The sequence below is a fragment of the Emys orbicularis genome, chromosome 1 (genome assembly GCF_028017835.1).
Source record: "Emys orbicularis isolate rEmyOrb1 chromosome 1, rEmyOrb1.hap1, whole genome shotgun sequence".
In the NCBI taxonomy this organism is placed as follows: Eukaryota; Metazoa; Chordata; order Testudines; family Emydidae; genus Emys; species Emys orbicularis.
Window position 1 is genome coordinate 112025513 of NC_088683.1, and position 27398 is coordinate 112052910.

At 43.5% G+C, this 27398-nt stretch overlaps 1 protein-coding gene across 1 annotated transcript in view; it reads right to left on the reverse strand.

Annotated features, from left to right (window-relative positions):
- FGD4 (FYVE, RhoGEF and PH domain containing 4) overlaps positions 1-27398 on the reverse strand; it is an 87251-nt gene that overhangs the window by 17912 nt on the left and 41941 nt on the right. The window contains exons 4-6 of the mRNA XM_065400765.1: positions 24087-24564; positions 12164-12253; positions 9956-10101 (exon numbers count right to left, since the gene is read on the reverse strand). Coding sequence (XP_065256837.1) covers positions 9956-10101; positions 12164-12253; positions 24087-24564 — 714 coding nt within the window. The remainder of the gene's footprint in view (positions 1-9955; positions 10102-12163; positions 12254-24086; positions 24565-27398) is intronic.

The window sequence follows — 27398 nt, forward strand, 5'->3', positions numbered from 1 at the left end:
ATTTTTTTTGAGTTAATCGTGTGAGTTAACTGTGATTAATCAACAGCCCTAGTCTAAAGACGTCATGACCAGCTGGAACACCATTTACTCATGATTAAATGCCTGCTGTAATATAAACAGGTTCTCACTGCCTTTTGTTCAAAACAATCTAAATTAATCCACCAAACACAACCCAGCAAAGGCTTGTAGATCTTATAATTCTAGTCTGGTGCCATTTAGGGTACTTCACTGCAGTGAGCCCAGACTAGCCTAGCCTGGTGCATCCCTAATGCAAAGTCCTACTTGTGCAACAGTATCCCCTGTGGTGCTGCACTATCCAATGTACTGGGATGGGATTTCTGGTGGGATATCCCATGGTTCTTAGTCTGAATTAAACTGGGCTGTTCCATGAATTCATTTCCAGAGTGCTCTCTCTCACTTAGCATGGAGCTGCTGTCTGTGTCAGTGACATAAGAACACCTATCTGAGGCCTGGTCTACACTAACCCTCAACTTCGAACTAAGGTACGCAACTTCAGCTACGTGAATAACGTAGCTGAAGTCGACATACCTTAGTTCGAACTTACCGCGGTTCAGACGCGGTCCACACGCGGCAGGCAGGCTCCCCGTCGACTCCGCGGTACTCCTCTCGCCGAGCTGGAGTACCGCAGTCGACGGCGAGCGCTTCCGGGATCGATATATCGCGTCCAGACCAGACGCGATAAATCGAACCCGGAACTTCGATTCCCAGCCGCCGAACTAGCGGCTGGGTGTAGACAAGGCCTAAGTAACTTCCAAGCGGAGCTCCTCATTATTAACGCGGACTGTTCTGTACACAAAAGCAAACAGCATTTGGCATCAAGAACTTCTAATGAGATTATCACTAAGGAATTTAGTCTGCAAGCCACAAAATGATTCTTAGCACACGTTCATGGGCTGTATCTCTGCTCTAATTCTTTGGAAGCACAGCAAAAATGGAGTGAGAAAATGTGGGGTTAAAGTACTGAGCCAGTGTAGGTGACTTCAGTGCAGAAGGAGGTAGACAAGAAATCAGAGCCTAGGTAGAATTGTGGGTTAGCACTGGAGGCCCAACAGAACCTGGGCTTGATTAGCCTGCATTCTCACTGCAAAGCAGGCAGGTTGCCAGACCAGGCTGCAATGAAACTCGACCTCAAGCTATACCCTCAGCTGTGCCTGCTAGCCTGGATTTAAAATATCCTCAAGCCAACGTTACAGATTTGTCTACGTATACAGAAGCTACAGCCTGGGCTAACTGCAGTGAAGATATACCCTTGGAGTGCTCACCCATGAGATCAGCTCAGATCAAGCAAAACTTTATATGATGGTTCTGTGGTCTGATCATTGACAGCTTATCTAAAGAGTGGCATAACACATCAAGGTGTCGGATGTGAAAGTTCCACTTGAGATCACTTCTGCCATACCAAAACACAGCAAAGTTAGGAGTATTGCCTATGTTCTGGACTCACAGATTTAAGATCTAGACTTTTATAATCCTAACTAACTGCTGGGGAAAAAAAACACAACTGTGGAGTGACAATCAGAAGACATTACCCACAAATTTGTATAGAAAGCCAGAGACGATACCACAATCGTATATGGAGTTACAAGATGATATTCACAGAGTTCCTGGCTCTCGTTTATGGAAATGCTACGGAAAATGGTCTTTTTTTAAATGTTAGAGAACATGATGAAAGAGAGCAGATCCTAGAGACTGGTGGAAAACAAAAATCTATGAGATTTCTCTTTCAGAAATATCAAACATTTCTCCTAGGCAACATCCTTCCTTCAAATATGTGCACAATATGACCTATGAAAGGCTGTTAAGCAATTTCCAAGGTATCCAAGATACACCAATCACAGATGAAGATTGCATCCAGATAATACAGGATGGTGTGTTGTTCTTAAAATGCAATTTATGAGTTTAACACTAATATTAAAAGTTGATTTAGAGAGGCACTTTTTACTTAAAAAAATAATCTGAGCATTTACATTGCTAATGTATGCTGCTTTTACATACTCCAGAAAATGCAATTTAGTATTTGTGACACTCTGTACCTCAAAATAGCACCCTGAAACCCATATATTCACCACTGTGATATGATTATATGTTTTGTACCAATTATGCCTTGTGAGGTATTTAAAAAGTCTTGATCTGCTAAACATTGCTATCCTGCATGTGAAGTTATGAAGTATTGCTGTATGTTTGGTACTGAAATATGTGGTGAGTGGGGAACGCTCACAGCTAGCTTGTCAGTGGCAACTATGGAGCAACTATCACTGGCCAGACTGGCGTTGATGGCCCATCAAGAAGAATCCATTCTCTTAGACAATCCTTAGAGAGCACATACACAATGGTGGCGGCCTAACCGCCACATCACAGCAAGGAGCTTTCTAGCAGCTGGAAGAAAGTATAATAGAGGGGCAGTGACATCACCACCTGGCCTCTCTCCTCCCCCATCTCAACACCTGGAAGACTGTCCGGAAGACAAAGACTTTGAACTGGGGAGATTGGTCCCAGGCTGGGAAGGGAATCCAGCCTGTGTATTCAGAACTGTGAGCTGCCTGTATAGGGTGAGAGACTGATTTAAATCTTGCTTAGTCTCTTAAAGATAGAAACGCAGTCTAAATTTTATTTTCATTTCTTATGTAACCAATTTTGATCTGTATGCCGGCTACTTGTAATCACCTGAAAAAAAATCTATCTTTCTGTAGTGAATAAATCCGTTTTATATTTTACCTAAAACAGCATGTTTTTGGTTGAAGTGCTCGGGAATCTCAGCTCAGATTACAAAGCCTGGTGCAGGTCCACTTTCCTTTGACAGAGTGGTGAACTAATTAATGAGCTTGCACTGTCAAAGGGAGTCTTGAACATGTAAGATGGTATATTTATGGTATGCAAGGCTGGGGTAATTGGCTGGTGCCTCTCTGTATTATTCATGGGTAAGGCTGTGAGTCTTTCATGGAGATCACAGAAGTCACGGATTCCATGACTTTTCGGGACCTCCGTGACTTCCGCAGCTGCAGCCGCTGGGGCGGTCCCGGGGCCAGCTTCACCAGCCGCTGCTGTGGCGGCCCCCGGCAATGGGTCCCGGGCACTGCCTTGGAGCAGCAGGGAGGCCCCAGGCCGTCCCCACCCCCGCCCGGAGCAGCAGCGGCAGCAAGGAGGCCCCAGGTTGCCCCCCCTCCTGGAGGAGCAGCAACGGCAGCAGGGGGGACTCAGGCCGCTCCCCCGCCCGGAGGAGCGGCGACCACCAGAGCACCTTCCCCACAGCAGCAGCAGCAGCTGGAGCGCCCCTCCACCCCATTCCTCAGCACCTAATATTTAGTTAGGGTTATTTTTAGTACAAGTCATGGACAGGTCACTGGTGTGACTTTTTGTTTATTGCTCCTGACCTGTACGTGACTTTTACTAAAAATACCCGTGACTAAATCATAGCCTTAGGCCTGGTCTACACTATGACTTTAATTCGGATTTAGCAGCGTTAAATCGAATTAACCCTGCACCCGTCCACACAGCGGAGCCATTTATTTCGAAATAAAGGGCTCTTAAAATCGATTTCTGTACTCCACCCCGACGAGCGGAGTAGCGCCAAAATCGATTTTGTCAATTCGAATTAGGGTTAGTGTGGCCGCAATTCGATGGTATTGGCCTCCGGGAGCTGTCCCAGAGTGCACCATTGTGACCGCTCTGGACAGCAATCTGAACTCGCATGCACTGGCCAGGTAGACAGGAAAAGCCCCAGGAAAATTTGAATTTCATTTCCTGTTTGCCCAGCGTGGAGAGCACAGGTGACCACAGATACCTCAGCTCATCAGCACAGGTAACCATGCAGGCTGATAATCGAAAAAGAGCACCAGCATGGACCGCACGGGAGGTACTGGATCTGATCGCTATATGGGGAGAGGATTCAGTGCTAGCAGAACTTCGTTCTAAAAGACGAAATGCCAAAACTTTTGAAAAAATCTCCAAGGGCATGATGGAGAGAGGCCACAATAGGGACTCAGATCAGTGCCGCGTGAAAGTCAAGGAGCTCAGACAAGCCTATCAAAAAACAAAGGAGGCAAACGGTCGCTCCGGGTCAGAGCCGCGGACATGCCGCTTTACGCCGAGCTGCATGCAATTCTAGGGGGGGGCCGCCACCACTACCCCACCTGTGACCGTGGATTCCGGGTCGGGGATAGTCTCATCAGCGACACCTGAGGATTCTGCGGATGGGGAAGAGGAGGAGGAGGAGGAGGAGGAGGACGAGCTTGCAAAGAGCACCCAGCACTCCGTTCTCCCCAACAGCCAGGATCTTTTTCTCAGCCTGACTGAAGTACCCTCCCAAGCCTCCCAAGCCAGTAGCCAAGACCATGACCCCATGGAAGGGACCTCAGGTGAGTTTACCTTTTAAAATATAAAACATGGTTTAAAAGCAAGCGTTTTTGAATGATTAATTTGCCCTGAGGACTTGGGATGCATTCGTGGCCAGTACAGCTACTGGAAAAGTCTGTTAACGTGTCTGGGGATGGAGCGGAAATCCTCCAGGGACATCTCCATGAAGCTCTCCTGGAGATACTCCAAAAGCCTTGCCACAAGGTTTCTGGGCAGTGCAGCCTTATTCCGTCCTCCATGGTAGGACACTTGACCACGCCATGCTTGCAGCAAGTAATCTGGTATCATTGCCTGACAAAGCCTGGCAGCGTATGGTCCCGGTGTTTGCTGGCATTCAAGCAACATCCGTTCTTTATCTTGCTGTGTAATCCTCAGGAGAGTGATATCGCTCATGGTAACCTGGTTGAAATACGGGAACTTAATTAAGGGGACAGAGGTGGCCGTTCCTACTGGGCTGTTTGCCTGTGGCTGAAAAGAAACCCTTCCCTGCAGTTAGCCAAGCACGGGGGGGGGGGGGGCGGGGGGAATTGGCCCTGAGCTTTTCGCGTTTGGCTAGCAGGGATCTTACCAGCCACGCGGTCGGGGGAGGGGTACATTGATCATCCCAGGGAATTCATGGCGGGACGGGGGCGGGGGGGGGTTAGTTTGGTTTCTGCAGGGATCTTCCCTGATACCTGCCACGCGGTGGGGGGAGGGATAAAGCGATCATCCCAGAGAATTGGATGGTGGGGGGGGTTAGTTTGTTTTCTGCTGCTGAAGGTTAACAGGAAAACCGCAGCAGTCAACAGGCTTTGCTTGGTATGTGGGAAAGGAGGGCGCAGAAGCCGAAAGACAATGGCTTACCATGGCTGCCTGCAAGCTGAATTCTGTTGCCCGGACCTGCATCTGTGATCTCTAACACCAAAGCCACAGGCACTCAATATTAAGATGGAAAATGCGACCTTGTACTGAAATCACATGTGCTATGTAATGTGAATAGTGTTTTTCACCATGAAAGAGTATAAGCATTGTTCTGTAAAATGTATCAGTTTAAAAACTTCTCTCCTTTCTTTCAACCCTCCCTCCAGCAGCTGCAAATTTTTCAAGCCTCCCTCCTCCGTCCCAAAGGCTATCTCAGATAAGGCGGCGTAGAAAGAGGACGCGAGACGAGATGTTCTCGGAAATAATGGAATGCACCCGCAATGAAAGAGCTCATTTGAATGAGTGGAAGGACACTATATCTAAATTTAGGAAAGATGCCAGTGAACGTGAGGTCTTGAGGGACGCTCGAGATGAGAGGTGGCAGGCTGCAATGCTGGGGCTGCTGCGTGATCAAACGGACATGCTCCGGCGTCTGGTGGAGCTTCAGGAACGGCAGCAGGAGGATGACAGAGTGCCGCTGCAGCCGCTGTATAACCTCCCTCCCCCCTCACCATGTTCCATATCCCCCTCACCCAGACGTGTAAGAACGCGGGGGGGGAGGCTCCGTGCACCCTCCCACTCCACCCCAATGGACAGCCCAACCAAAAGGCTGTCATTATATTGAATTTATTCAGTGGTCTTTTACTTCCCTCCTATCCTCCTCCCAAACCTCACCCAGATTACCTTCTTGGTTCTCTCCCTATGTTTATAATCACTTAATAAAGAATACATGATTTTTAAACGATAGTGACTTTATTTCCTTTGAAAGAAAGCTGGGGGAAGGGGGAGGGTGGGTTGCTTACAGAGAATGAATGAGTCAATGAAGGGGGCTGGTTTTCATGAAGGGAGAAACAAACAGAAATTTCACACTGTAGCCTGGCCAGTCATGAAACTGGTTTTCAAAGCTTCTCTGATGCACAGCGCTTCCTGGTGTGTTCTTCTAATCGCCCTGGTGTCTGTCTGCGCGTAATCAGCAGCCAGGCGATTTGCCTCAGCCTCCCACCCTGCCATAAAGGTCTCCCCCTTACTTTCACAGAGATTGTGGAGCACACAGCAAACAGAAATAACAATGGGGAGATTTCTTTGGCTGAGGTCAGAGCGAGTTAGTAGCGATCGCCAGCGACCTTTTAAACGGCCAAATGCACATTCTACCACCATTCTGCACTTGCTCAGCCTGTAGTTAAACAGCTCCTGACTCCTGTCCAGGCTGCCTGTGTATGGCTTCATGAGCCATGGCATTAAGGGGTAGGCTGGGTCTCCAAGAATAACTATTGGCATTTCAACATCCCCAGCGGTCATTTTCTGGTCCGGGAAGTAAGTCCCTTGCTGCAGCCCTTTAAACGGAGTAGTGTTCCTGAAGACGCGAGCATCATGAACCCTTCCCGGCCAGCCCGCATTGATGTTGGTGAAACGTCCCTTGTGATCCACAAGTGCTTGCAGCACCATTGAAAAGTACCCCTTGCGGTTTATGTACTGGGTACCCTGGTGCTCCGGTGCCAAGACAGGGATATGGGTTCCATCTATCGCCCCACCACAGTTAGGGAATCCCATTGCAGCAAAGCCATCCACTATGACCTGCACATCTCCCAGTCACTAGCTTGTGTAGCAGCAGCTCAGTGATTGCTTTGGCTACTTGCATCACAGCAGCCCCCACAGTAGATTTGCCCACTCCAAATTGATTCCCGACTGACCGGTAGCTGTCTGGCGTTGCAAACTTCCACAGGGCTATTGCCACTCGCTTCTCAACTGTGAGGGCTGCTCTCATCCTGGTATTCTGGCGCTTCAGGGCAGGGGAAAGCAAGTCACAAAGTTCCATGAAAGTGCCCTTACGCATGCGAAAGTTCCGCAGCCACTGGGAATCGTCCCACACCTGCAACACTATGCGGTCCCACCAGTCTGTGCTTGTTTCCCGGGCCCAGAATCAGCGTTCCATGCCTATAACCTGCCCCATTAACAGCATGATCTCCAAAGCACCGGGTCCCGCGGTTCGATAGAATTCCATGTCCATATCCTCATCACTCTCGTCGCCGCGCTGCTGTAGCCTGCTCCTCGCCGCCTGGTTTTCCAGGTTCTTGTTCAGCATAAACTGCACGATAAGGCGCGAGGTATTTACAATGTTCATGACTGCTGTCTTGAGCTGAGCGGGCTCCATGCTTGCCGTGGTATGGCGACTGCACTGTTCACCCAGGAAAAAGGCGCGAAACGGTTGTCTGCCGTTGCTTCCTGGAGAGGGGGGAGGATATACCCAGAACCGCCCGCAACAATGTTTTTGGCCCCATCATGCATTGGGTTCTCAACCCAGAATTCCAATGGGTGGAGGAGACTGTGGGAACTATGGGATAGCTACCCACAGTGCAATGCTCCAGAAATCGATGCTAGCCCCGGTACATGGACGCACACCGCCGAATTAATGTGCTTAGTGTGGCCGCAAACAATCGAATTTATACAATCTGTTTCCCAAATTCGAATTATATAAATTCGGATTAATCCCGTAGTGTAGACATACCCTTATTCATGAGTGGCTCTGGGAGCATTCGTGCAGTTTCGCTGGGTGTGGGGCTCCACATGCTGATGGCTAAGTGATCCCAGCGCCTGGAGGGGTTTGCTGTTTGTCACTGGCATAGCCTTGTGAGAGACAGCCCAGGTTGGAGAATTAAGGGGGAACAGTGGTCCCACAGTTCCAGGTTGTACTCCGGGATCCTGTCACAGTATTTTACTAATATGACACACAGCACAAAGTATAGGAGATAAACTACATTCTGCCTTAGAGAAAGTACAGTCTATGTATACAATAGATTTTAAAGCATTACTGAAGTAAATCATACTTCCCTCTCCCCCCAAATTGAGCAATTTAATATTTGGGTTCACATTTTTTTTATTTGATGAATACAAAAAGATGAATTTCTCATATACAATATTAAATACTTTATTATAATGGAGTAAGGAATCCAAGCTTAATGTTTTAAATTAAATTTTAAATTAAATTAAATTAAGCATTGTTAAGCATTACTTTATTTTATGCTGTTTAGGTGTTATCTAATTATGATATTGCCTTGCTTTATACAAAATGTTTAGTTCTCTCTGTGTTGGTGCATGGTAACCACCATTTTATTTTGAACCCTGTGGGAGCTTACCCTGCCTGGACACTTGGTGCTCTGTGCCTCAATTTACCTCCTCATGTGCCCCTGGAGGAATTCATGCCATATAACTGGTGTTTGAAACTAGAATCTTCTCAGGTTTGTTAATAAACCAAGTCTGTTCAACCACTTGCCCCCAGATCAGGGTTCCCAGGTAGCCCTTGTTATCAGTGTTTCCCGCTAACTTTACTCTGGGGCTCTGCCCAGCTCCCACTGGGCAGTGAGTGATGTCATTCCCACTGTGGTTCTTTCCCAGGCAACAGCTCTTCTGTAATCTGCTGTGCAGACCCCCACGATCAGGAGTTCCACAGCCCCTCATCTCCCCTTGAGCAACAGGCCCTGCTTCTTATTTCCTGCCTTGCACATGACACACACAAAACACGCATGCATGCACGCCCTACGCTGCAAGCATGTCTGCATTGCCTGCAGACAGTTATGACCCTTCCTTGGTAGGAGGATTAATATTTCATCTGCCAATCCAGGGATGAGACCTGTGCACCCTGTCACAACCCTTAGGGCTCTTCTATCCCAGTTCCCACCTATTCTTCCTCCAACTGTTACCTGGACTGAGACAAGCAGGTATTTTAGGATTTTCTTGGATGTCGCAGGAATCAAGAATTCCTTAACTCTTCTAAAAAGGCCCCTGATTTTGGCATTTGGAGTACTTTGTAAATGGGTGTCTGGATGTGACAAGAAGCAATAGAACCTAGGGAGCTGCCAAATTAAACCCCAGTTTGCATGGCAGCTGAAACAGAGTGGGAGCTCAGCTTACTGAGATGACATAGGATCAGATCAGTGTACTGCTGGTGAAAACTTTAATTCTTTCTTTTTGCTAACGAGTTGTCACCTTTTCTTGAGGCAGAGAGAAATGTTACCTTTTTTTGAAGAATTAGATTGGATTAAATAAATTGAGTTTGTGCTGACAACTGCTATGTCTAGTGTTACCACAGCACAGGCACACTTCTAGTTATTTGCACTAAAGATGGAAAATAAAAAGCTTATCCACAGTACAAAATGCTCATTACACATGACTTTCCCTTGAAAAAATGCCATGACAACACCATCCTAAAAATAATCCAGAACCAGGTGTTAATTACTAAATGATAAAGATAAAACATGTAATAAATGGAATTCTATTTTATTATAGAGTAGAAAGCAATGATAAAAATTAATGCATCATCAGGTTATTGCACAATAACTGTATAAACATTCATTTGCACCAATTCCTGTATTTCAGGCAATAGACTCACCAGGTAGCATGTAATCTTAAAGGGCTACCGCTCCCATTCAGCTAAAGGTTTCACATGCGAGTAATCCCATTGACTTCACTGAAACAACCCATGTGCTTAAGCTAAGGACATGCTTAATTCCTCTATTAAACGAAACCCTGATGAATAGTAGAGCAGCAGACACTTTTTCCCAGCAGCAGAACTTCCTTGGAGCATTTTAATGGTAAAGTGTCCTCTGTCTCAGTCATGTAACAATTTCTACGCTAACTCAGACCCATTATTAAAAGGCTTAATATCTTTCAAAACAATTCTTACCATTCTTGCATTCTTTTCTCAAGCTCCGGAAGCAAGAATTTACTGTGGAAGGCGTTGATCGATGAAATATTAGAAAATATTTTATTGACCACCTCAGCTGGAAATGAACCCCTGTTAGCTTCCTCCAATAGTCTGCCATAGAATACCTGCAATAGAGGAGAAGGACTTAAAAGTTAACAGGCCAATGTGCATTTCTGTTATCTTTAAGTGGTACACAGCAGACAAACACCCCTCCCTCCCCCACACATTTCAAGATGGTTACTTTTATAGCTAAACTGTGGGAGCATCCAAAATTACTGAAGTATCGTCATCCCCCTTCCCCTCACCTCCTTCAGATATCAGTGGAACTCCCCGCCCCAGTGTGCCCTCCAGGAGCCAAAGCAGCAGTGAAGCCCTGGGGAGTAAGACACTTCCAGAACGCATTGGGTGCAAGTGATGTCATCATACTTTGCTTTCTTTCAGTTTGGACTACAGGCATTCTTTCTTTCTGGTCTCCTTTCCAGTCCTCCATCTTATCTTCTTTTCCTTGCCTCTCCCTCAACATCCCCTTTCCCTTCCTACTTCCATACTCTTGTTAATTCATCCCCATGATGCTCCCTTGTTGCCCCACACTGAGCTCAGCATGACGCTTTGCAACCATCACCCTGAGCACTTTGCTTGTACATTGGATCCCCTTGTCCTTTTAGAATATGAGCGCTTTGGAGATAGGGGCTGTGCCTTCAACATACTAGAATCAATTATGGCAGGCAGACTAATCAGGACACCTGGTTTAAAAAGGACCTCCCATCAGTTAATGGAGGGCATGCAAGGAGTGAAAAGGCGTGCTGCTGGAGGACTGAGGAGTTTTAAGTGTTTTAAGACATCTAGCAGAACAGGGCTCTGATTCTGAATCTGTGCCTTTTGGTACTACAGCAGTAGAATTAAAAAAAACCCCACCACCTACAGAATCATAGAAACATAGGCATGGAAGGGATTATAAACATTACATAAGTATTATTTTAACCAAATTTAGGGAAATAAGCTCAGCCTCCACCATTCTCCTTTCTTTTCATTATGCTGGTAGTTTTAGGTGCTACCTGTAAACTTTTCTCAGAATTTTGCCTGATATTTTGGAAAAACTTGAATGCAGAAATGCATCTAAAATTGGGATAGTGAAAATACTTCTACAATGCCAGTCAGAAAAGACTAAAAGTAAATCTGAATATCTTACTGTGATTTCTTGTGTCCCTAAAACAATGCTCTTATTTGCGAGAAAGGTCTATTTTCAACACAATGTGTTCATGTAAGACAGCTATGTAAATCATTTCCCTCATATTCAGGAGAACCAAAACTTATATGCCTAAGCAGTCTGACAGCTACTAGCTATTTAATATAGCAATTAGGACTTTTCAGACCTGATCTTGATTTACAAGCCCATGCGCTAGACCAGGGAAACATCAACATGAAATGAAGATGAAGAACAAGGTTAGTTGACAAAGCAATGCATGATCAGAGAGATCTAGGTATAGTGGGTATATATGAGAAAGTAGGCAGGCTCAAAGAAAGATTTAGAAAACTGCAGATTGACATTTAAGAAATGACAAATATAGTTTGAAGCTGTGAAAAGTGCAAGCGCTCAATTCTTCCATCACAGAATATGAGTAACTCCCATTCACTTTAATAGGAATTAGGCAGACCACGTGATGGAAGAATAGAGCAGAGAAGGTTTAAGATGGGATGCTTCTCTTCTAGGTCACTGTTTGAAAGCTGGCTAACATCAGCAGACACCAAAGTTCTACCAGAGACACTGTTCAGTGGCTTAGTGCGCAGGTGATTACATCAAACACATACCACTATACATTGGCTTCCTTGTTGGCAGTTTCAGCAGAGGCCAAGAAATGAATGAGCAGAGAGGTGAAATTAGCCTCTCCTCTTTGTAGGCTCTCCCACTGGTATGGAAGCTTGCACTTCTATTGCTCACACTGTGGTCTACGTAAACACAAGGATTCAGTTTCTATGTCCATCAGGGACAGGTATGTTTTGCAAACATTAAAATGATTTAAAAACAAAACAAAATGAAGTAGTGGTTGCAAATGACTGCTTAGTTGAGAGGATTAGCAGAAGGCAAAAAACCCACAATCCTTTAATGTGGTTTTTACAAACAGATAAAGCTCATATGAACTGCAGTATATGTAAGTAAAAGAATGAAGCACTTCAAGCAAAATTCACCTTGTCTAAGAGGTCAAGTCGGCTGACGTAGGCTCTTTCTGTATGCAAAAGTTCATCGGCAATTTTGTGACGTTTCTCCTCATCTGTCTCCTGAAAAAAACATAAGATTTTTTCTCTGAATAGTTCAGGGTAATTCAATTCAACTTTTTTTTTTTTTTTTTTTTTTTTTTGGCAAACACAAACTAATTCAAAATGACAAAGTTCCCAAAGGATTTACCAGGAAGTAAAAATCAGGAGCAGTGCAGAACAAACATGTAACAGTTTTCCTGTTTGTGCAGATGGCTTTGTATTATTACTAGGTATTTGCCAAACCCTTCCATACTCCCCACCCCCAGGTTCCTACACAGTTGAACAACTAGTGTCCTGATAATTACCATTAACGTTTCAGAGCTGGATGAATAAACTCCTATTTTTTGCCAGATGAATTCAGCCCTTTTTTTTTTTTTGGTTTCCAACAGTTTAAACTGACTGTTCTTTGCATGACTTTGTTAGTTAATCAAAATTATTGCACAAACATTTTCTGTAGACAATCAGCTTATGGATTCCAGATGAAAGGTTAGCTGCAGTAAGAATATTCACTAGAGCTGTGCAGGAAATGGATTTTCTGTTCCGTGGGAAATTCCACAATTCTGAATCCCCCCCCCCCCCCATACTGAAATTCCAAAAATTATTATTCCAGATCGACAGAAACATTTTGTTCCAATTTCAATTTTTTAAAAAATATGATATATTAAAAACCAGAAAAGAATTGCAATGGAGTCATTCTGAAACAGAAAAATTGAAATGCTCCATTACAAAAAGCTTGAAACAGAAAATTTAAACCTCGGGGGAAAGAAATGAAAATCAACATTTCCACACAACATTTTGATTTTGATGAAACGGCATTCTCCAACGGAAAAACGTTCCATAGGAAAATTCTGGAACAGCTCTACTATTCACTTTTGTGGCTGTTCACCTTATTCACATGGAGTGAAATCCCGGCCCATTGACGTCAATGGGAGTTTTGTTATTGGCTTCCCTGGGGCGAGGATTTCATCCAAGGTATTGTTTCCACTACCTGGCTGTAAGAGTAAATCTTTTATTAAGAGGAGGGTTTGAATAAGTAATTTGTGGTGTGAATCTTCCAGCAAACACATTTTCATGACTAAGACACACACACGCTGCAGACAACTTTGCAAACGTTGCAGAACATTGAAGTACATCGTTTTTATTCGATAGTCCGTTACCGGCTCATTTTTTATAGTATTCACCCAAGCTTTAATGCTATTACCATCCTTGTAAATGTTAGTATCTGCAAGCAACTGAAACACACTTCAGGCTTAAGCTTCAGAGCTGCCACCAATCATATTGCTGCATGCCAAAACTTCTCCCTTCAGACTTAAGTAGCTACTTCGACAAGATAGTCTCCATTGAATCTGCTTACCCATATAATAGCCACTGTATTACTGGAGCTTATAAAATAGCACTCCTATGGTCTACATGCACTCAGAAGCACTGCAGAGACCAGAAAAAGCTTAAACAACTACAGGGTGGTGTAGGTTAGTATGATAATTTACAGATAAAGTCTTACATTTGGACTTTAGAGGCTATAAAGATTCTTGGTTTTTCTGCAAAAATTATTTGGCCAAAAAAAAAAAAAAAAAATCCCAGCAGTTTCCCCAAGCGTGTGTGAAAAACCATTTCACTACATATTTTCAGAGGACTATTTTAGTCCACATTATTTGCATATTTGTATGTATTACAGAACCTAATTAAAGGAAAAACTAAGCAGCTAAAGGAACAGACTTGTTAAAATAATGTAACTGCGATATTGCCAAGCAGCATTAAAAGCGTCATGAGTTAGGGTCCTCAAATGCAGGAGATTAAAAAAAATCCTACCATTTTTAAGCCAAATACATTTTTTAAAAAAAGTTTGCCATCTGCTTTTTGCCCTTTTAAGGGGAAGCTTCCCGCAACCAAAGGGTGAGAGCATTTCAGGTCCAAAATTTAACCTGAAACACACACAAACAACGAGGAGTCCTTGTGGCACCTTAGAGACTAACAAATTTATTTGGGCATAAGCTTTCGTGGGCTAAAACCCACTTCATCAGATGCATGGAGTGAAAAATACAATAAGCAAAATGTATATTATAGCACATGAAAAGATGGGAGTTGCCTTACCAAGTGGGGGGTCAGTGTTAAGGTGGAAGTGGCCCATTCTCAACAGTTGACAAGGACTCCTTGTTGTTTTTGCTGATACAGACTAACATGGCGACTACTCTGAAACCTGTCACCGCACAAACATGTGTATGAATTTCCACTCTGGGCCATCTCCTAACCCCTGGGGTGAAGAAGCTGCCATTCTATCCTCTCTGGTCCTCTGATGGATCACCACACTGGTCTCTCCCCCTGTCCCATTTCCTTCACTATCCCACTGACTTCCCTCCTTTTTCCCCTTTATATTTTCCCCACAGTTACCTTCTCTTCCTCTGCAGCCTTATTAGTCTCTTCCTGAACCTTTTCATTTTCCCATCTCGTTGAGTCTTCTTCTACCGCTTATGTTCCTCTGAACCTCAGCCTCCCTCTTGCACCCCACATTCTCCTCTCCAGTCTCTTCTCTGGACCCTGTGGTAAATGGACACCCAATTTTCCCCTCCCCTCATCTTCTCCTGCTCCCACATTGCCCCCTCTCCACTAAATATGCTCCTGAATCCTACGCCTCCTTGGTCTCCTGCTGCACCTTTCTTCTCTGTGCCCCTGTCAGGGCTGGTCTACACGGGGAAATTTACCATCCTAATTATATCATTTGCTTTTATGTTGCTTTGGAAATGGTATACGGTAAACTAGACAAAGGCGCTCTTATTCCAGAATGGGAGTGTCCATGGGGGAGTTATATTGGTGTAACTATAGCAGTATAATTTACCAGAATTGTTGGTAAATTTGCTCACGTAGACAAGCCCTCAAACTCCAACCATGCCTTCTCCTAGTCTCCCACTCTATACCCCGATTCAGCTATTCTCAGCCTTCTGCTGCCACTGCCATCCCCATGCACGTCCTCACTCTCCTCTGCTCCCCAGATTCTCCTTCTCCTCATGATGTCCTGACTAGTCCCCCAATCACAAAACTCTAAACTAGGCATATTTTGTAAAAAAACAAAACAAAACAAAAAAACGCACATTTTTCTGACTATGATCAGTATTGTGCCAAACCTCTAAAGACTTATAATTAGATTTATTTTAGTTGTATACAAACAACTTACAATTTTATACAACAAAAATGGAACATACAAATAAGAATAATAAGATATATAACGTACTGAGCCCAGTGGCGGATTAATAATTTTGCCGCCCCTAGGCCGGGAAATAATTGCCGCCCTGGCCCCGCCCGACTCCGCCCTTTTCCCGCCCCCATTCCAACCCCCTCCCCAAAGTCCCCGCCCCAACTCCGCCCCCTCCCTTCCCCTATTGGATCCCTTCCCCAAATCCCCGCCCCCGGCCCCGCCTCTTCCCCAGCGAATGGCGTTCCCCCTCCTCCCTCCCTGCCCCGCGAAACAGCTGTTTCGCAGCACAAGTGCTGGGAAGGGAGAGAAACAGCACGCCGCGGCGCGCTTGCAGAGGAGGCGGAAGTGAGCTGGAGCAGGGGGGCGGGGCATGGAGGGGAGCTTCTGCCCCTGAAAATTTGCCGCCCTAGGCCTAGGCCTAGGCCTTGGCCTTGTCAGCCTAGGCAATAATACGGCGCTGACTGAGCCACAGCATGCCTTCTTGATTAAGCAGAACTTTCTACTGACCTCAGTAAAAGAGGTCTGCTTAAAAAAAACTGATGTAGCTCCAGGAAATAATCTATTACATGAAATATCACAAAGGAACATAAGAAAAAGAAGTATTCTCTATTATACACAAAGTATTAATATTAAATGAAAACTATAAGATTCCAAAATGTTGATTAACAAGGTGTTGGGGGAAGGTAGTGCGGGCTCTGGGAAGGAGTTTGGGTGCGGGAGGGGACTCTGGGCTGGGGCAGGGGGTTGGGGTGCAGGGTCCTGGCAGTGCTTACCACAGCTCCTGGGAAGTGGCCACCAGGTCCCTGCAGCCCCTAGATGCAAGGGCGGCCAGAGAGGCTCCACGTGCTCCCTTGCGCCCACAGGCGCCGCCCCCACAGCTCCCATTGGTTGCTGTTCCTGGCCAATATGAAGCTGCAGAGCCGGCCCTCGGGACGGGGGCAGCACACGGAGCCTCCCTGGCCGCCCACGCGTCTAGGGGCTGGAGGGACCAGGCAGCCGCTTCTGGGAGCCACACGGAGCTAGGGCAGGCAGGGAGCCTGCCTTAGCCCTGTGCCCCTGCTGCACCATCAACTGGACTTTAATGGCCTGGTTGGTGGTGCCAACCGGAGCCGCCAGGGTCCCTTTTCGACAGGGAGTTCCGGTCAAAAACCGGACGCCTGGCAACCCTATGCTGCTATGAGTTACCTATTCCAACCAGTAATTTGGAATAGATAACTTTTGTGTTCAGTCTTAACAGCTGGTTTTTTCAAAATATTTAACCACCCAGACCAGAACACCTTTCCTGTTTCACCCAACTCAACTGGCAAAATCCATGTATCAGACAGGATTGCAAATACCAAATCAGTTTACAGATGAAGCCTAAAATTATGCATTCTATGTGGTTTGGGTACACACTTCTTACTACAAAGTTATTAGTGTTACTCTCCCTTAGAATCATTTTACGGTGATACAAAAGGAAAAAATAAATAGTTTGCGTTTAAGTTATTGCCTGAACTGAGACATTAAGCCATGATGTGAAAAAGTCTGCAGAGATTAAAAAACATATTACACTTCCATATTTAAAATATTAGCAGTATGTAGACATTTTTCATAATCCTGCAATAGATTTACACATCCTGTGAATTTACATCAAACTTTTTCTATGAACTACATCCCAATTTATTTGAGGCAGTTTCTACTGAAATTTGCAGATCGAAGTAAACTAATATCAATCCCTTGCCAGCAAAGCTTTTCCATTTCTGCCAGCAAACATGAAGAGGGTATGGGAATACAGAATATGATTCTTTCCTTTCCAGACTGAGTCCTTGCCTCAGAGAATTTACAATCTAATACAACAAGTGACATATGAAGGGTGGGGAGAAAAATACAAAGTATGTATAATTTTTTATATATTATCACTACTGCCAAACTAGTGTTCAAAAATCGTTAGTTGGACCCCAAAAATAACAAGTGGCCTACAAGCAAAGAGATTTAAAAATATAATTCATTTGAAGTTCCTTTTTATTTGACTTCTGTTTGAGCATTTAAGTCACCCGGCCTCTATATTTTCAAGCTTTTCTCTGCAACCAAGTGGGCTAGAAATTTAATTTAAATGAAGACTGATGTTCTCATGCAATCTCTTGGTTCCAGCAGCTGGGGCTTTAAGGCAAACACCAAATATTATGAGTCTTGCGATAAAATCATGAGAGCTGATAACATTATCATATCATCTTATTTACTAAGTTCCTATCTCTCTTCAGCTTCCCTTCAAGCTGCCAAATATTTCAAATATAAATTTATTGTATATCTACCCACCTTCAAGAAAGGGTATACAGATTTCATTACCCCTGAAGATATGACAGCACTAGTTAAGACACTGCTGTCACCCCGATACACAATGCTAAAGGGATGAAATTTTGAATACTCTTCCCTAGGGAAATGCAGCAATGTTCACACTATGACTTCTGTCCCTTCAGGGAAGATAAAGCTACAGAACCTGGGGCATAGAGATAAAGGAGAGCTGTTTTCTCGATCTCACAAGTGTGGCAAAAGGGGTGTCCTTTTCGGGCAGAAAGTTCATCTTACAAGAAACTCTCCCTCCCTCTTCACAGACCAAAAGCACCACATCACATCTGCAACATGCATGAACTCTGGGATACTTAAGTGTGTCTACAATATTGCAGCCTGCAGCACTGCCACTAAAAGTACATGTCAAACAAATGCTTTGTTTACTGAAAATACACAATTGATTTTAATCTCTCTAGAACACAATAGTTTATATTCTGATTTTCCACTATATTCAAAATGTGTAGTCAGACTTTTTTGGGGGTGGGGGGTGTCTTCAGTTAGTTCTAATGGAACACTTCTCCCAGAGTGTTCTCTCATACAGCTGTGGCATTCTTGTACTATTCAGCCTTCAGGTTAGAAAAACACATCCTATTACAGAAGGTATTGCTGTAGCAAGACTGGCAATTTTCTTAAGATTTCTCTTTAAAGGTCTTTTGCCATGTGTTATTTGCAGTTCTTGATTTTTTCTTACATCCCGTAAAGTGTTTAAAACTCAACAAGTTCCATACAGGATTATTTTTGCAGCAATAACAGAACAACCCTTTGCCAAGTCTAGACACCATTTTGTCTGGACCCCTTTACAACCTGTAATTCCATAATGCCTTAGTCAGACCTACCTGCTATAGAATTGAGAAAAGGAACAGGGAAGAGCATTCAGAATTAGCTCTCAATTATGAGCTCTGGCTTCACATTATTCCCCAGCCTCAAACTCACCCATCCTTGAAGCAATGGATCAAATCTACTTATCTTCTTAAGATACATAAATTCAGAAAGCAAGGATATTTCCCTCTCCTCCTTCCCTTTTCTTGAATTTTAGGACTATGTTTCAAAGCATTAAATTGGTGGACAAGGAATATAGCTAGTAGTTTACATAGTGGTTTTCTAGCTTTTAGTACTGCAGCTCCATTGCCCCATCTTAAAACTTGGTGATTTGCCATACCCATTTTTTTTTCTATTTGACACTAGATTCAAGGAGGACACAAGAGAGTGTGAACAGTTCTGTGACTTTAAATGTCTACAGTTTAATTATATACACTGATCTAATCTGGGTTTTTAAAACTAATTTGATTATATGGATTTTTGGCATGTTCAGACACTAAGATTTAAGTGAGAAGAGTGGGCCCATTACAAACTGCATAGTTGTGCAATATTTGGTTGAATATTTGCTAGTTTCCAAGTTTAAACAATTTCTATGGTTAGTTTTCACAGAAATCACTGCTTAAAACTCAACCTTAGAGTGATAACTGGGAGCAAAAGAAAACAGTATTTTCATAGCTTTAATCACTGACTTCTTTGTACTCTCCTTTAACAGAAATCCAGAATTCCTGGTTTGTTGGATTTGAAAACTTGGTCTTCAGAGTGTAATTACTTGACAATTCTAAGATTTTCATGAGATGAAATACCTAAGGTTGGAATGGAGTCAACTGTTACCAATATCAGATTTCGACTCCATTTGGAGATTCATGTCCAACTCCAGGAAAGTAGACATCAAAATCGAAATACAATCCAGAAAAAATGAGTTAATATTTGGTCTCAATAGAATTTTGATCACTTTTCCTCTTAAAAAAAAAAAAAATTAAAAGTCTGATAACATCTCTAAGTCTGGAAACATCTCAGTAACTCTCTTTCCTATGCGGCATCTCCAAAGACAAAGCTTTTTTTTATAAATCCCCTGATTTTCTTTTTCATATCTAGTATATCTGTATTCTGAGCTTGAAGTGTTAGGTTCTGTGCATTCAATTTGCCAAATATGTCCATCAGGTAAATCAGTCAAATGCAGTCAAGAAGCCCCCCTTACAAACGTAATCTGCAAGGTCTGTTTTCCCAAGGGGAAAATTCTCATTTTATCAAGCAATTTAAAGATGTGTTGTAACACTTTCCCACATGACAACCACCTGACTTTACTGTGAAAGGAATGTAGTCAGAACCCATCTCAGCACATTATACTAAAACAACGTGTTCACTGCCCAGGATTTTATTATATTACTTTAACAACAATGTTGAGGGCTTCATGTATTTCAGGGTGCAACTTCTTTGATGCCAAAGCTTGGCGATGAATCATCCAGTTTCCACACTGCTGCTGTTGCCACTTTCTTTACGCATGGCTGAAACCCCAATAGTCTCTCCAGTTATAGCTGCTGTCCCATCTGTGCACAGCCCCCTCACACATAGCCCTGTTAAGACCTTCAACCACTATGAATTTACTGAGGATCATGAGTATTTCCTCACTGGTTGTTCAGGTCGGGGTTTCTTTGCAAAATAAAAAGTCCTTCAACTATTGTACTTGCTTTTATAAATCTTAGATAACACAGAAGTTGAGCCATGGTAGCTAACATGACTTAACTTCTGTGTTATCTGAGATTTATAAAAGCAAGTACAATAGTTGAAGGACTTTTTATTTTGCAAAGAAACCTGGTCTGTGGTTGATCAAGCTACAGTGCAAATATTGACTCTTAAATTTGTTCTATCAATTGGTCCTGGATGTTTTCTGCAAGGTCATCAATGCATCGATGGAAGGTGTTATTTGATAAAGGAATGGTTTTTCAGTGTCATGGCTGCTTGTTTCCCAAATCAGAATTCTACATGTCTATTACTTCTGGAAGGAGACGGGTTCTGCAAATGGTGTGCACTTGTTTGCTTTTTGTAATCTGCATGGCCACATAAGATGCCTCTGAGGAGTTACCTCTTTAGACATGACTTTTTTTTGGAGGGGAGGAGGGGGGCGAGATGCTTTAATTCTTCTAGTTTCTGAAGGAAAAATCATGGCTTTTGTTCACGAATTCCAGGTGTTAGTTTCTAAATGCTCTTGGCATCATACTTTCAGTTACTAACATTGAAAATAAATGACACATTGTAGCTGCGGATGTTCTGCAGTAATACTGCCACAGGAATATCCAGATATAATGGAATATCATCGTGTTATCTACTTTTCTTCCTCTTCTGTTTAACGTTATTAAAATCACCTTCTTTGGTCAAAGATATGCTACATGTAGGCTTAGCACTTGGCAAAAATCATTCCATTATCAAGATAAGACACACCTGTCTCTACCTCAGTCTCCTTGCCTTATCTGCTGGCACTGGTGCTGCTGCCAGTACTGGGAGCGTCTCTTGATATGTTTACACTTCACGCAGCAGCCCCACAGTCCGAATAGACAGACTTGGCTGGTGATAGAGTTGCCAATTTTGGTTGGACGTATTCCTGGAGGTTTCATCACATGATATAATCTTTAATTGAAGATTAATCTTTAATTCGTGGAGACTCCAGGATAGTCCTGGAGGGTTGGCAACCCTAGCTAGCAGGGCTGACGCTACTGTGCTAAAAACAGCTGTGTAAACATTGTGGCTCAGGCTGGGAGGTTCACTGCCATGGGCAGTGATTCGGGCTTTGAAGCGTAGAGAGGAGGATGGGCTTCAGGGCCTGGAGCTCCAGCCCAAGTCACAACTTCAAAGCACTGTCTAGACAGCTATTTTTAGAGCTAACGTAAGGCCCACTAGTCCAAGTCTCTAGCCGTGGGCTGGGGCGGTGGGGGGAAGAGACAGATGCTTGCTTTGATGGAGAGTCCATGGGCACTATAGACATACCTTCTGTGCCCTATACTCCAGCAGGGGGCTCTCAGCTGAGAGACTTCCTACTGACTGCTTCCCCCAGCAGGAAGTCTCTCCGCTGAGAGCCCGCCCTAGGAGTGGAGGACACAGAGGCTACCCCAGTCCCAACAGCAGCATAAGACACAGACCCATAGATAGAGGTCCAATTTAATTGAGAGTCCAATTTAATTGTGTCCTAATTAGGGGAAAAAACAGGCATATAGATTAAAATTTGTTCCCAAACACTTGTGGCTCGCGCATGAGCTCTTCATGGCTCCCCAAGGGAACCACAGTACACAGTTTGGGAACCACTGTATTATGTTAATTTATATCTACTGCTATTGCTAATTGTTAGATTGCATTTACACTGTCCTGTTATATTTTTTTGCTGTCACGTTAGGATGTTAGGCAAAAATAAAATTGCACATGCATTTCTTTTCCATTCTCATTCACAGCATCATCATCTGCTTCTGCATTTCTTGAAGATGGTAATGAAAGTCTGCACCCAGGACTGAATGAAGGTCTTGTTCATATTGCAAACGAATATATAGTTCAGAAACAGCTGTCATCTCTAATGTAATATACTGGGTGTTGAATGTTCCAGGGCTGGTATTACTGTTCTAGATTTTAACCATTCTGACTTTGTGTCTGCTTCTTTATTCTTCTAGCATCAAAGGATAATGCATCTAGCCATAACTGGTTCAAATATTATATCTATTCCTTTTGGTCAGTTAGGCCAGATAACATCTGTTGGTTATCCACGAGGCCAAGAGCAGGCACAGATGGGATTGCTCTCGTTAGCATTTTCTCCAGGCATTTGCCCAGTTCCTTCCTGTATTTTATGTTCCAGCAGCCTCATATTTCTGCCTTTTCCTGTACATACTGCTAACACCTGTTGCATAATTTGGATTCCCATTCCGTATTGCCTGAGGAGTGTCCAGTGTATTGTACTGGCCTAGACATGCACATAAAAAGAAACAGGCATCACCACAGAACAGGAAGCAAAGAAATATAATAGAAGGTGTGGCAGGGCAAAGGTACCTTGGATTCCTATCAGACCTATGTACAGATGGGATCCTAACGCTCTTCATCAGCAACAAGTATAACCTCCCATTCACTGGCTAAGATATTGAACACTGCACATGTGAAAGTTTCCTATGCACTGTTTATCCTGCACACACACAGGATCACCACCTATGCAAAATTAAATGCCCAGTGATATGTTGTTTCTTCCATAAGTGAAAACCCAAAAGAAAATATGCAAGACAAAATTTGTGGGAACAAAATACACATCAGGAAAAAAAAAAGCAGAACAAAATCATGAAAGCCTCCACCCACAAACTGCTAAAATACATAATCCTATAGCAAACTGACAGGTAGGGAGAGAGACACATGGTGTGTGTGTGTGTGTGTGTGTGTGTGTGTGTGTGTGTGTGTGTGTGTGTGTGTGTGTGTGTGTGTGTGTGTGTGTGAGAGAGAGAGAGAGAGAGATACACACTTGAGCGTTGCTAATTCTGTCTGACAGGCTCTACATTGCAACAGATTGTCTTTTACCTCAAGTATTAGTGGGCTGTGCTTTCAAGACCAAGAACTTGGTTCTATTCCTCTCTTCCCTCGAAGTTCCAAGTGACCCTGGTGTGCAGCAAAGTGGCAATCACACAAATCTAGCTGGCCAGGGTTTTGTTACAATACAGTGACTCATGGACTACAAAGTCATCTGCATTTTGAACCAGGATGTGAATTTTTTTGCAGTTACATTTTCCAACACCAATTCACTTTCACCCACTCATTTCCTCTTAACGACAACAAAAAGTCTCTACTAGGAAATCTCAGATTCATCCCCAGTGTAATTCCACTGACTTCAATGGGATTTCAACAAGGGATAAATGTATCTCTTCATCCCTTGTGTCTAACAGGGACATCCCAGTGGCTTCCCATTGTCTTGCTAGATCCGTTCAGAGGGTTATACTCGAGCTAAGCTCTCACAAGCCAGTTCTGTCTCCGTATGTCTTGATGCTGCTGTGTTAGTGTGTGTTTTTTGCCACTCCAACCATTTGTTCCTCCACCTTCTCTCATAGCACAAACAACTAGACTGCAAATTCAGGTCAGTTACAGTCTTTTCCAAAAATACCCTTTCTTACCTCCTTCACCAGACAATTTGGAAGGGTTGCCAAATTTTGCATATTCAAGATCTTTGAGGAGTCCCAGTTTTGGTGCACTGGGACATAATAATGTCACTGCACAGCACATATCCTGGGTCTATTTCCACAGGTTAAAAGTATTCAGCATTTTCAAAAATGCCTCATTAAAAGGCTAATCTATTGTTGAAAGGTTTTTGGTTTTATTTTATTTTATTTATTTGCAGAGCTGGTCACATTTTTTCAAAGTTTAAAAAAATAAATTGGGGGGGGGGAATCAAAAATATCTTCCTTTTTGAATAGCTCTATAAAACTATTTTTTTTTTAATACGAAACACCCGGAGAAACATAGGAACAGTTATACGCAAGGAAAAAATACAGAATGTAATTTTACCTTTGCTTCAACATGCTCATCTTCCTTATTGAGTTCCTCATTCGGTTTTTCCTCTACATTAGTATTAGTTTCTACAGTTTCATTTTCAGATGGGAACAGCGTGTCCCTGCTTGGAGTCCTGCAGCAGTCAAGAGTTTGTCCTGTGCAGACCATTGTAGCTTGCAGTGAGTCTGTAGTAGTGCTTTCTTGTTCCCCATTTACTAAGTTACTGTTAACTGCAACATCTGAAGCTGGAGTGGATGTATTGGTGCTATGTTCTGGTAATTTATTGTCATTGTATTCCATCTGGCTTTGTGCTACTACTCCATTCGCCGTGTGTTTCTGTACAACCTGAGTTTGATCTGTATTATTTCCCTGCTTTTGTAGTGGGTGTTGGGAGAGGAGTTTTGGCTGAGGTGATGCTGACCCACATCTTCCTTGAGATTTAGCAATCTTTACAACAGAGGATTCTTTCTTCAAATCACTAGGACTTGAGGGACTAAAAGGTTAAAAAAGAAAAAGAAAAAGAAATTAAAAAAAAAAGAGTTAAGGGCATCATTTTAAAAGTGTTTTATTTTAGGAGGGCATTTATATTGCACAACTTTAAATTTCTTCAAAGCTATTTTTTAATTTGCTAATATTAGAAATGTTCAGTTATGCAAAACATGTCTAATATAGGCCTTCCACGGTGTAATGACATATTAAATTCAACAAGTCACATGGCAACTGTACACATCTTTCTAGAAATTAAAATGGTGTCCACTATCTGCCTGTTAATAAACAACGTATATGACACTCCTCACTAGTAGAATTCAAAGAACGTTACAAAGGTGGACAATATTATTATCCCCATTGTACAGAGCGGGAAACGGAGGCACATAGGTGAACTGACTTGTCCAAGGTCACTCAGCAGACCTGGAAATAGAATCCAAAGCTCCTAAATCCCAGTCCAATGCACTGTTCATAGACCACTCTGTTCCCATGGCTACACTTAAGTGTGCAAGAAACATTCTTTTAATTTTTCCCTATTCCTTTCTTTATCAGAATATAGTAAAAGCTTTATATTCTTAATCTAGCTCTACATGCTTATCTTTATAGTCCAGTCCCAGGTCAGTCAACTTATTTAGTGCCACTCTTTCAGATCCTTGTCACTATCAAGAGGAAAGCCTTCTTTCTCTTTGGGTCTCATCAGTTCAAGTCAGTCCCAAACATGCATCTGTCCCTGGCATGTACCTCGGATTTTAGCTTTCTGCAGTATTCTTTCAAGGTTCCTACTCTGGGCTACTGTTAACATTAAAGATACTCTACAAAATAAAGTTTTATTGCATTAGTGTAAAATCACTGGGACGAAAAGGAATACTTGCATGTTGCTGTTTTACTTGAAATTCATATTTACCAAAAATAATTTTTTTTTAAGAACTGTGGTGACAAAACTATTTTGTATAAAGTGATAAATGATGCAGTCTTCCTACTGCATTGATCGTAATATGTGAAGACCATTAATTCCATTGCAAGATTAATTCAGAAGGGTTAGAAACAGCAGGTTTACTACCAAATAACTCTTTCAACCACATTCCGGACTCTACAGGTTTATTGGTGGTTTGAAGAATGACTTCATTTGGATTTTGGTTTTCTGTGGTTTTTTTTTTTTTTTTGTAGCACGTAAACAAATTAAAATCACAGTGCAATTTGTTTTGTGAAAATTACGCCCTTTTAAAAACTCAGTGAAATGAATATTATGCTACATTCATTTATAAAAATAGTAAACTTACTGTAGGTTCATTTTGGTTTTTTTATGCCTATATATATATATATATATATATATATATATATATATATATATATATATATATATATATATATATATATATATATATATATAGAGGCAGCAATGTAAAATATATATATATTTTACATTGCTGCATATAGTTAAGAATAATTCTAAATCTTCCCCATTTCTATTAGCTTTTGGGCTGTGCAAGCTAACGAAAACCTATTACTGTAATTCACAATCACAAATTACTACTGCACAGTTTGGGTATACAAAGACAAAAGATTGGCAGAGGCTGTCAGTCTTCCTGCTTTAAAGCAGCAGCACACTGCCAACTGAGGATATGAAAAGAATTCTCTTTCCACAGCCCGCAACAACAACACAGAACTGGGCAGGTGTGTTATGGAGGCTTTTTCTCAAAGAAGGATTAGCCTTGCTCTAGAAATCAGCTACAGGCTAGTGTGTAGGATTAAACACTAGATGGATGGATCAATTATCTCTTCATGTAAGGCAATTCCCATGTTTATAAGTAAAAATGAACAAACACTATAAATAGGGAATAATAGGGCTTTAGCATAATATAGTTCCCTTTGGTCTCAAAATAGTACAGACGTCTCAAAACCATTCAGACATCCCCAAAAGATGGAACCAACATACCTCCTCCTCAGGGCCGGCTCTAGGCACCAGCAAAACAAGCTGGTGCTTGGGGCGGCACATTTTTAGGGGCGGCATGGCCGGCACCAGAATGCCGCCCCTAAAAATGTGCCCCGGCCGCCCTAGCTCACCTCCGCTGCTGCTGCCGCTCGCCCGCCGCTACTCGCCCTCCCTCCCAGGCTCTCAAGCCTGGGAGGGAGGGGGAGCAGCGGCGCGCGAATCAGCTGTTTCGCGCGCCACGGCCGCTCGGGGTCTCCTCCTCCCTCCCAGGCTCTCAAACCTGGGAGGGAGGGGGAGATCCTGAGCGGCCGCGGTGCGCGAAACAGCTGTTTCGCGCGCCACTGCTCCCCCTCCCTCCCAGGCTTGAGAGCCTGGGAGGGAGGGGGAGAAGCGGCGCCTGCGCCGCGGCCACTCGGAGTCTCCCCCTCCCTCCCAGGCTCTCAAACCTGGGAGGGAGGGGGAGCAGCGGCGCGCGAATCAGCTGTTTCGCGCGCCACGGCCGCTCGGGGTCTCCCCCTCCCTCCCAGGCTCTCAAACCTGGGAGGGAGGGGGAGATCCCGAGCGGCCGCAGCGCGCGAAACAGCCGTTTCGTGCGCCGCTGCTCCCCCTCCCTCCCAGGCTTGAGAGCCTGGGAGGGAGGAGGCAGGGCTGGGGATTTGGGGAAGGGGTGGAGTTGAGGCAGGGCCGGGGGTGGGGTAATTAAAAAACGGGAGGGGGGGGGGGCGGCCAAAATTGTTTTTGCTTGGGGCAGCAAAAATCCTAGAGCCGGCCCTGGTCCTCCTGAGGATGACATATCAAAGCATGCTACCTGTGTAATTCCCAGTCAGGAGACCCTGATATTAGAGGGTAGTTAGAAGGTTCCCTGGCTTTTTTTTCCATCATCAAGGAGATGCATGAGATCATCTCAG